This window comes from Lagopus leucura, unplaced genomic scaffold (genome assembly GCF_019238085.1).
Source record: "Lagopus leucura isolate 7727_CA_CO unplaced genomic scaffold, USGS_WTPT01 188-2_obj-0_obj, whole genome shotgun sequence".
Taxonomy (NCBI): Eukaryota; Metazoa; Chordata; class Aves; order Galliformes; family Phasianidae; genus Lagopus; species Lagopus leucura.
Genome location: NW_024968249.1, coordinates 24,447 through 35,219, shown reverse-complemented (window position 1 = coordinate 35,219; position 10,773 = coordinate 24,447). Strand labels below are relative to the sequence as shown.

Genomic DNA, 10,773 nt, shown 5'->3' with positions numbered 1-10,773 from the left:
GGCTCCCATTGATGTTCCTCCCGAGCCGCCAGCCAGCAGCTCCCAAAATACCATTGGGGAAACCGGAGTGGAAGGAGGGAGGAGGGGGGGGGGGGTGGAAAGCGGGCGCGGGACGAGCGAAACCGCCCGCGGGCATCGCCGCTCCCACCGGGGCACCGAGCGGCACCGAGCAGCGGCAGCCCCCCCCGGAGACCAGCCCCGAGGGTCGCCGTCCCCCCTCTCCCATCCGCGGCACCCGCTCAGTTTGTGGGGGCGGCCGTGCCCCCCTCGGGCTCCCGTTTGCCCCCTTTGCCCCCCGGCGGCTCGTTGCTCCCCTTGACGTCGGGCTCTCCGCCCTCCTTGCCGCCGTCGTGGGTCTTCATGTGCTTGCCCAGGTGGTCGCTGCGCATGAAGACGCGGCCGCAGACGGGGCAGGTGAACTTCTTGGTGCCCGTGTGGGTCTGGAGGTGCCGCTGCAGCTCGTCGGAGCGGGTGAAGCGCTTCCCGCAGAACAGCCAGTTGCAGACGAAGGGGCGATCGCCGCTGTGCCAGCGCAGGTGCGCCTTCAGGTGCGAGGTCTTGGCGTACGCTTTGCCGCAGCCCGGGATGTGGCAGTTGTGCAGGTGTTTGCGCTTGGAGCCCTCGGGGCACGGCCCCCCCCTCTCCGCCTCCTGGCAGTTGGGACAACGGCACGCCGCCTGCCCCCCGCCTCGCGGCACCGCCCGGCGGCCCCCTTTGGCCCGCCCGCCTCCCTCCGCTTCGGGCTGGGGGGGGCCCTCCAACGCCTTCGCCCCCTCCGGCCCCAGCAGGTGCTGGGCAGGGGGCAGCAGATGGGCGGGGGGAGCGCAGAGCTGCGCTTCGCCCCCTCCGTACCCCCCCCAGGGGCGGCTGCAGGCCGGGGGGCGCGGGCACCTGGAGACCCCCCTGCGTGTGGGGCAGCTCCATCCAACTGGCCCCGGCGTGGAGGTCCCACCAGTTGACCCCCCCCTCCTCTCCGGAGGGAGCGGGGTGGGGGGGGCCGAAACCAGGGCTCGTAGGGGTGCGCCATGTCCGGGGGGGCCGCCTGCAGCAGCTTGGCGTAGGAACCGGTGGCGGCGGGGCCGTCGGGAGGCAGCTCTATCCGCGGGGGGCCATGGGGGTCGTAGGTGCCTGGAGCGGCGAAGGCGACGTCGGGGCCCGGCAACGGCAGCTCCGGGGGAGGCAGCGGAGAGGCGAAGTCGGCGCCCGGCGGGGGGGGCTGGAAGGGCTGCAACGGCTGCAGGTCCAGGGGGGTCGGCGAGGCGCGGGGCGCGTCGGAGGACTGGTTCCCAAGAGATCCGCAGACAGCCGTGAGCATTGCCGGACGGCGGCGCGGGCGGAGGCGCAGACAGACCTGCGGGGCCGGGGGAGGGGGAGCGATGGGGGAGAGAAGAGCGGTGAGAGGTGGACGTACCCTGAGCCCCAGCGGGCCCCTTCCCAACCAGCCCCCCCCGGTGTGTCCCCATGGCCACGTGCGGGGCTGACGCCGGTGGTGGCCCCGATTCCCGTCCTCGCACAGAGGGAAGATGAAGCAGGCGGCAGTTCCCATGCATGGATCATGCTGTGCTATGGGTGCCAGCCCCACCGAGGCAGCGTCCCCAGCACCCGTAACCCCATTGAGGGTATTTCCCCACCACGCACCCGGTGTGACACCTGGACGGTACCGGATAGCAGCACCCCACCGGTCCCCAGGTGCCGTCCCCACAGACCTGCTCCCGAATTCCCAAAGCTGAGGAAGCCACGGGGCTTTGCCTCGTCACCTCCGTGCCGCGCGTCCCCCAAACGCAGCACTGCGGGGTGCAGTGCCCTAAACCCTGCCCTACCGCCCGGCCGAGCCCCAAAGCCTCACCCTACAGCATAGGAACACGGCACCCACGAGCCCATGCGCTGCTGTGGGGGCGGAACGCAGGCGGGGGGACACGCAGCTCCGGGCCGGATGGCAGCGGGACAGGGCAGGGAGCCTTGGGGCTCGGCCGCCGGCACCGCTTTGAAGCCGGGCTCGGGGCTGCTTTCGCCCCCGGCCACGCACCCGCAGCCCCCGGGCACCCACTGCTCCCCGCAGCGCAGCCGTGACTCACCGGAGCCGCACAACCCCACGGGGGCCCGGCCCCACCCCGGTGTTGAAATCCACCTGCCGCCACCGGCTCCCGCCCCCCCTCCCCGGTTTCCCACCGGTGCCCGGACCTCCCCCCCCCCCTCCACCCGCAGCCCCTTCCCAACACCTCCAGGGCGATGGGAGCGAAGCCGCACTGCCTCCCACCACCCCCACTGTGGGATGGGGACAAACCCCCAGGGATGCAGTGATGCTTTCGGGCCGTATTGCACAGCCTCCATCCCCAGCGCCATGGTGCCCCAGCATTGGAGATCCCCGGGGCAGCCCCCAGCCCCATGGGGACGCCGCTTTCCCCGGTTCTGAGGTGGGGGACCCCACGGTACCAAAGCCCCCCCCCAACATATGGAGCCCCATCTCCACCTGCTATAGAAGCCCCGAGCTGGAGCATGAGCCCCCCCAAGGGCTGGGGGTGCTGCTCCCCACCTGCGCTCGGCTCTGCTCCGCCCCGTGGGGGAGGGTTGGTATCGATCGTCCCCAACACTCCGAGGACCGTCCACACCACGGCGGGACGACAGGAGAGGGGTGAGGGCTGGCACCCAGCGGGGACTGAGACCGCACCGGGGTCCCAAAGCCCCACGGCCCATCGCAGGGTATGGGGCAGCCACCAACGTCGCGTGGGGCCACACGGAGCTGGGAACGGGGGGTCCGGCAACGCGAGCCCGATCCCCCCAGTGCCCAAAACCAAAAGAAGGAGCCGGAGGCAGAAGGAAAGCGCGGGTGCCGGGCAGCTCCCACCGCGCACCCCTCAACCATGGGGCAGAGCCCACAGCCCCGTCCCACCGCGCCCGGCCACGGAGGCGCTCCGGTGGCGTTTTTCCATCCGAAGATGACGGCAGAAGCCCGGGGGCCACGCGCTGTCCCTCCCTGGCGCGGTTCGGCGGCGACGCGGCGGCCGTTCTACCGCAGGGAAACTGAGGCAGCGGCGGTGATGCGCTCTGAGTCACGGGCCGGGCTGGGCAGAGCGGCTCTGCCCGACTCGCAGCCGGGGCCGCGCCCCGCGGCGGGGATGGGCGGCAGCCGCTGCCCTCGGCCCGCGCCCGGCCGGACACCCGCAACCCCGCGGGGCTCCACGCGTGAGGATACCGCGAGTTCGGGGGATGCCGCGGGTTTGGAACAGCGCCGGGGTTGCGGGGGCGATCCCGGCGCTGCGGGGCGATGCCGCGGTTTGGGGCTCCGCGCACCGCAGCGAAACTCCCCGGGGCCGCGGCGGAGCGGGGCGGGGCGGAGCGGAGGGGCCCCGGTTGTCCCGAGAGCCGCAGCCCCAAGCGGGGACCGGACCGCAGCGGGAACGGCGGGGGCCGGGAGGATCGGGGGGGGGGGGGGGGTTTCGGGCAAAGCGGGGAGCGGCGCGGTCCCGTTCCCAAGCGCAGTTACCGGGATCCCCGCATTCGGGACCACCGGAGCGGTGCCGGTGACGTCGGGGCGCCGCGCGGTACGTACGGGTCTAAAGGCAGCAACGAGCTCCCGGCGGCTCCGTCCTCATCGGCGGGGGCGGGCGGGCGGCTCTGGCTCCCGAGGGACCCCCGAGGGACCCGCACGGTTCCCCAGGGACCGGGCACCCACTGGGCCGGGCGAGCAGGAATGGTGGGTCCCGGCCGCGCGCCGGCTCTTCCCTCCCTCCCCACCTTCCCAGCTCCACCCCTATACCTGGCCCAGGTGATTTTAACCCTTGGAGGCAGAGCCCGGGCGGTTGACAGCAGCCTCGTCCCCAGCTCGGGATCCGGCGCATGAAAGCGGAGGGAGGGGACGGGAAGTTCGCAGCAGACACCGCAAACAGGGGGTAATTAAAAGAAGAAAGCAACAACCACCTCCTCCCTCCTGCGCCTATGGCCGCCCTCCTCCTTCCGCCCTCCTGTGCCCCGTCGGCAGCCGGCCCAGCCTGGACAGCCCTGTAGCCCCCCGGGTGGTGACAAGCCCCTGCCCCGCGGGTGCCACCAGAGGGGACGCAGTGTCCCCACTCATCCCTGTGCCGTGGGGTGGATGGGACATGGACGTGTCAGGGCTGGCGATGGATTCATGGCAAATCAGAGTGGGGTACAGACATCCCACCGTGCCCCAGATGCAGCTCAAAGAGCTGAGTGGGAGCCTGTCTATACTCAGCTGTGGGCTCCGACCCTCCTGGCCCCATCCCAGTCCCTATGGAGGCTGTGAGCACCGGGAGCTGCTGGGACCCCGGGGGGGCGGGGGGGGGCTCCCAGGTGGCATCACCTCAATGGAGCAGCTTGGGTGTCACGACCCCATTTCTAAAGCCGACGTCCCCGTCGCGGAGCAGGGCTGGCTGCTGAGCACTGCAAAGCCATCAGGGAGGGTATCCCTGTACACCAGCACCCTGCTGGAGCCGGGAGCCCACCTGCAGCCCTGCTGGCCAATGCGGTGCGTGGGAGCCCGCAGCTCCCGGTGCTTGCCAAGCGCCCGGCCGGGCGGCGGGTGCGGGAACTCCTTTGCCTTGGGGGAAACTCTGCTGGTTTTCATCATCGCGTGGGTCCCGGCAGAGCGTGCAGGGATGGGACGGCGCTGCCGCCACCGCCGAAACGCCGTTGAGGGTGGGGGGAGGAGCGCGGTGACCCCCGGCTCTGCCGCACCGCGGGGACGCCCGGCGTGGAGGGGATGGGTAGCAATGGGGTGAGCTGCTGCCGGCTGTAAACACGTGGCCTCAAGTGTGCACAGAGCCGTGGATCCACATGGGGCACGTGGAGGGATGCAGGGGGATCCCGGCCCCAGTCCTGATCCTGGTTGCAGCGCCCCGATGGGCGGAGGTGGGTGGTGGGGATGCAGCCCCCAGGTTGCTCAGCTGTTGGGAACCGCTGTGTTTTTCCCTCACGTGGCAGCGCATCTCACGTCCCTTGACTGCAGGGTCCCAGCCTCCCCATTCCTCTGGGATTGGTGGAACGGGAACAGATCAGTCCTGATGAGGGCTCCGGTCCCACGGATCGCAGTGGGGTTGCCCCCCCCCCCCTGCAATTCCTCGCTCCATCAGCGCCTTTGGATTCCCTATGGGACACCAAGACACGGCCAAGAGTGTGCTGCAGAGCAAGGATCAGGTATGGTGTGACCCCCTGGTGCAGCAACAGGGGACTGGGGGGGCTTGGGAGGATGGGGCTGGAGCAGGGGCTGATCAGGGCAGGGGTTCCTGGAAGTGCCATGAGCAGCACTTTGTTGGGACCACCCATGGAAGGAATGACTCTCATGCAGGAGGATGGCGGATGCGGGAAGGGGGGGTTCATCTCCTTGCCATGGAACGTCTGAAACCCCGAGCAGTGCCTTGAAATTACGGCTAATTACAGAGCCCATTTGCATAAATTACAAGGCAAAGAGGAAAATGCCTCGAATCCCTCCGTGCGCTGGAGCTGCTCCGGCTGATGGGTGATGCGACCCAGGGCCGGGCCCCCAGGGCTCAGCAGGGGTTTGTGGCCCCTAAATAGCAGCTGGGGGTGAGGGGGGGGGTGATGAGGCACAGCCCTGCAAGAGGTGGGAGCAGCCCTGTGCCCATCTGGAAATGGAAGGGTACAGAAGGATGGGGGAGGAGGAGATGTGTCCCCCAGCTCGAGGAGAGAGAGAAGGATGGGGGGTCGGTGGGGAGGGGGGGGGGCGCCCCGAGGCGGCGGGGGAGGCCCCTCCCGGGCCCCGGGCAGAGCACTTCAAAGGGCTCCCGGCTGTGGGGAACTGACGGCAATTTCCTTTGCTGTCATAAAACAAATTGGGATCTGTGAGGGGAGCGGGGCTGGCGGGACGCTGGGAACGAGCGGTGCGCGAACATCTGCGTGTGTGCAGCGCTGTGTGCTTCCAGCCGTGTGTGCCGTGCTGTGTGCCTGCACCCCTGTGTGCCTGCACCTGCCCAAGGTGCCGGGTGCTGAGCTGTGTGCCTGCCAGCAGGTTCCAGGGGGGGCTGTGCAGGGGTTGCCTTGGGGTGATGGCAGCCGGTCCCATCCCATCCCATGGGGCTGCGCCGTCTGGATCGCCTCGGCCTCAGGGGAGTTCCCTGGGGGGGCTCAGACAGGCGCCTGGATCGGCACCCAGACGGCCCCGGGGGGGCTGTGCTGCCGGCAGTGGCGCAGCTCCAGGCACGGCGCTGGGGATGACGGCACACGTGGACCTGGGGGGGCAGTGGATGGGCGCAGCCCCATGGGTTGACCTTGGCCCTGTGTGCCCACAAAGCCGGAGCGAAGGGGTCTGTGAGTGAGACGAGTGCCTGAAACCCTTGGGACCCCCAGCACCCACGGCACAGCGTCCCCGTGCCGTCCCTGTCCCCGTGCCTGGCACAGAGCTCAGGGCACAGCAAGATCCCTGTCCTTCCCCCACCCCACAGGCCTCCTGCTGCTGCCCTATTGGTCCCCCATAAGGGCCCTACACAAAGATATCTCTGGGATTATCGCGATGCTCTCCTCTGCCCGCGGCTGTGCCAGGTGGCAGCGTGCCCCGGGGCTGCATTTCTCACCTGAGCAGGAACTGCTGTCGGGATTCAACCTTTGCAGCACGACAGCCTCCCCTGCCCTGCGAGGAGCTGACAGTCCGCGATGATTCAAGCCTGGATTTTAATGAGCCTCACGTAATCTCCCTGCATATCTGCGTCCGCCCGGCCGTCACCACGCGAGGAAACCCTGCTGGCACGGCAGAGGGGAGCAGCCAGAGATAGGGACACACAGCCACAACTGGGGACGTGTGGCTGATTGGGGGATGGGGCCGCACTGGGGATGTGGCTGCTCCAGGGTTGGGGATGTATGGGTGCACTGGGGACGCAATGGTTGCTTTGGGGATGTGGATGGGGACACGTGGCTGTGCTGGAGACGCAGCCACACCACGGACAGGTGCCACCTGGTCGTGCCATCGCCGCCTCCTCCCCATGCACGGAGCCCCCAGGAGCTTAGGGGGGTGGGGGGGGGGGGGGCAGGGCTGGCCCAGCCATGCAGGAACAGGTTTGGTGCATGGCGTGGATCAAAGGTGTGGAAGCAGCGCGGGGCTGACGTCAGGGCCCCCAGGCAGCGGTGACGGAACCGTCCCCGTCCCCAGGTTGGCTTTGCCACCCCCCCGGCAGGGGCTCTGCAAACCGCCTGCTAATTCTTCGAAGAAATCATTAAGAATGGTTTAATGATTTCAGCAGAGATGGGCTGGCGGGCTGTGGAGGTGCCCTAATTGCCTTAATTGCATGTGGGCTCTGAGCAGCTGCCAGCAGCCCCGGGCATGGGGATGGCTAGAGGGGGCTGGGGCTGGGTAGCTGTGGGGATGGGGAGCTGTGGGGATGGGGACCCACAGAGAACAGCGTGCCCTCCCCCCACACAACAGCTCCAGGTCCTGCAGGGCTCCCGGCTGGGGCCCTGTGGTGTGTCCTGGTGCTGTTCTGCATGTCTCTGTCCCCTGCCTCGCTGTGACCCCTCCCAGCCTCACTGCATGGAGCTGTGTCCCCATGTCCCCAGGTCGCAGCGCTCATCTGCGCAGTCCCATTCTGTGCCTCACTACAGAGCCCCTTGTCCCTGTGTCCCAGCCAAACACACTGGGGACGAGGACATTGGACAAAGAGCTGAGGGATCCCATTGCCAGGAAACCTTCTCCCTTTACCATGCCAAACCCACCCACGTTTACTCCCTCAACCCACGGCAAGGACATCCCCATCCCCGTGTGCCTGCTTGCATCCGTGCCGGGCCTGCAGCCGAAAGCTGGCGTCACTGCTTGCCTGGGGAAACTGAGGCAGGGAGCGGCAGGCTGGGACTCGTTTGGGCAGGAGTGCAGTGTGGGCAGCACAGCGTGGGCAGCGCAGGGTGGGCAGCGCAGGGTGGGCAGTGCAGGGTGGGCAGTGCAGGGTGGGCAAAGCAGGGTGGGCAGTGCAGGGTGGGCAATGCAGGGTGGGCAGTGCAGGGTGGGCAGTGCAGGGTGGGCAATGCAGGCAGCTGCCCCTCGTCCCCCCATTGGGCGAAATGGTGCCAGGGGAGCACTGGGGGTACCTGAATGCAAGGCTATGCGGGAGGGGGATGCTGGGTGGGATGTGGGTCTGAAATGGGATGCTGCTCTGACACGGGACGTGGATGAGCCGTACATCCCCACGCCCCAGGATCCCCACTCCACTGTGTTGATGGGTTTCCTCTCAGAAGCTGCCCTGCCTCGGGGACCCCCAGCCCGGGTCGGTACCGGGGGGGCCGGGGCGGGGGTCGGAGGCGGCGGGGCCGGGCGCTGTGAGTAAGCAGAGAGAGAGGAGGGGGTGGTAATTAGAAGGGAGGCACTCGCCGCAGCAAGTTCCCACAAATGGAGGCCCCGCGGCCATAGACACCGCACAACAAAGCGCCGAGCAATTATTTGGCTCCAGCGGGGGGGGGCCGGGCCAACGGGGGCCGGAGGAGGGCGGGCACCGGCTGGGACCCCCCCTCGGCCTCCGGGGGCACCGGGAGAACCGCGGGGGCTTCAGCGCTGCGGGCCTGGTCCCGCGTTCGGGCGGTAGTGAGGGACGTCGCCGCTGGTCGGAGTTCGGCGGATCCCCAGCAGCCGAGACGCGTCCCGGTACGGCCCCGCCGGGACCCCGCGCCCTCACCGGGCTGAAAGCGCCGGGATCCGCCGCCGGGCGCGCAGCCAATCCCGGGCGGCGCGGAGCACCCCCCCGCTCCTCCTGTTGGTCTCTCTTCTTGTCAATCATACTGGTGGTAGCCAACCGTGAGAGTGTTTTCTGGCAGCTCCCGCCCAGGAGGAAATCCGCCTTCCTGCCTCAGGACCTTGTCAATCAATCAGAGGATGGTGATGGGCTCCGCACGCTCTCATTGGCCAATGGAGATGCTAATCAGAGATTCTCCCTCCCATTGGATCTCCGCTTCCGTCCGTCATATTGTCAGTTCGCTCCCATTGGCGGAGCAGTCTCTCCATCACCGCGTCCCATTGCTCTGCGGAATTGCCGATCAAGAAGTCGGCGCTAGCTGATTGGTCAGCGCCCGAGAGCCGGGCGGAGATTGGGCAGGAGACCGCCGAGAGGGCGGGTCGCGCAGGGCGGTGCCCGAGCAGCCCCGCAGGAGGAAGATGGCGCCGTGAGGGGGTCGGAGCCGCCGACGCCGCCGCCTCGGCCGGTCTGTGCGGGTCCGAGGCGGGGTCGGGCGCGGCTGGGCGGGGGTTGTCGTGCGGGGGGAGCGGCGGAGCCGGCACGGTCGGGTCAGGAAGGGGAACGCGGCCTTCTCGGCCCGCCCAAGCCTTGCGCTGAGCGGGCGGGCGGCGCTTCCGGGGCCCGGGTGGGGGCGGGCTCGGCGCCTCGTCCCGCCTCCCCGGGGAGAACCGCCGCCACGGCCGGGAAGGGGGGGAGCGGGGAGGTGGATCCCGGTACGTGGCGGGGCGGGGGCTGCCCGGGGGGGCTGCGCGGTTGGAGCCTCAAGGCGTCTCTCGGTATCTCGGGAGCTGCGCTTCGCCCCGCTCCGTGTCCCGGGGGTTGGCCGGGATGGGAAAACACAGAGCTGGTGTGGAATAGCGGGATAAGGCTGGGCAGCGCTCGGTCTGCGCCTGTCAAGAGAAGACGAAGTGATTCCTCGGAAGGCTTGGCTGCTTTGCGAATGAGCTGCCCGATGTCCCGCTGTTAGGTGTGAATTCCCAATGCTTGAGCTCAGGGCTCAGCGCTCACGGGTCAGCATTGTTGTGCTGTGTGTGCAGAAGGGGCCGGGGGTCGCTTTTTCCCCGTGGCTGTGCTTCCCTGGGTGGCTCTGAGTGCTGGTGGCACGCTGAGGTCTTTGAGGGGCCTCTGAGTCACCTTCGTGCTCCAGGAGCTGCTTAAAAACTCTGCAATGAGTTGATGGGCTCCATCCTGTTGGCTTTAAACCAGATGCAGAAAGTTAGGCTCGTGTTCTCTTCCCCAAAAGAAGGCCATTACACAGCGCTGTGCATCACCTTACAGCTGTCTGGGCTGTCAGCACCCATCTCTGAGCACAGCACTGATTTCTGTGCACCCATCAGCAGGACAGGAGGGGCATTTCGGGAGCAGGGAAAGCCTGGATGGCAGATTGTGTGCCCTGCGTGCCTGCAAAGCGGAGCAGCGCTTCCTCTATCGGAGCGGGGCTGTTACACCAGCTAATTAAAGATAAGGCTATCGTGATAAGGCTTGAAATTGCTATCTTAAACCACACACAGCGTCCCCAGAGGGTGCAGGAGCTGCTGTGTGACTGTGTGCAGGTGCCAGCTTTCCTGTCCCAGCATTGCAGGGCTGTGCGTTGCGGGCCAAAGAGCTGGGCTTGTCGTGGATGGGGAGAAAAAACCATTTATCCTCTCTGCATCTCTGGGAGAACATTAGAGATAATGGCACAGTTTCCAAACTAAATTGGTTTTTTGTGCAGGGACGAATGCACCAGATGTACTGTTTCCACTGTTTGGAGATGGTTTCCACATAAAACTGTACTTGTGACAAGCAGAGGGGAACGGGAGAGTGGCTGGAAAAAAAGGACTTTTATGACTTGCTGCTCTTCAGTTGCCTCAATGGAAAGCACTCTCCTGTTTGAGGCTCTCCTGGGGGCGTCAGGATAGCAAACGGGGCCTGAAATTCTCCATGGGGTGTGAATGCGTGCCTGACTCAGAGCAAATGTCAGCTCTGTGATGCGTTGTGGTGAGGAGGAACCCTGGGTGAACACGTGGGCAGCTGAGCTGCGTGCTGCCAGTCACCTCCAGGGTGGGACAGTGTCACTGCAGGCCGAGACACAGGTTGTATAAGGAGG

At 67.4% G+C, this 10,773-nt stretch overlaps 2 protein-coding genes across 7 annotated transcripts in view; one reads left to right on the top strand and one right to left on the bottom strand.

Moving 5' to 3' along the window:
* Nucleotides 1-239: 239 nt before the first annotated feature.
* SP6 (Sp6 transcription factor) lies at nucleotides 240-1,315 on the bottom strand. Its single transcript, XM_042894391.1, is given in 3 exon segments — nucleotides 240-848; nucleotides 850-996; nucleotides 998-1,315. Coding segments are annotated over 3 exon segments (1,074 nt in total).
* A 7,763-nt stretch (nucleotides 1,316-9,078) lies between these two features.
* The window catches only part of SP2 (Sp2 transcription factor), a 9,522-nt gene continuing 7,827 nt past the window's right edge, over nucleotides 9,079-10,773 (top strand). For 2 of the 6 annotated variants that reach the window (XM_042894388.1, XM_042894386.1), the window contains exon 1: nucleotides 9,440-10,759. The gene's annotated coding sequence lies outside the window, so the exon portion shown is untranslated. Of the gene's footprint in view, nucleotides 9,161-9,438; nucleotides 10,760-10,773 lie in introns of those variants that run through there. The other 4 variants (XM_042894384.1, XM_042894387.1, XM_042894389.1 and 1 more) reach the window with 4 other exon arrangements.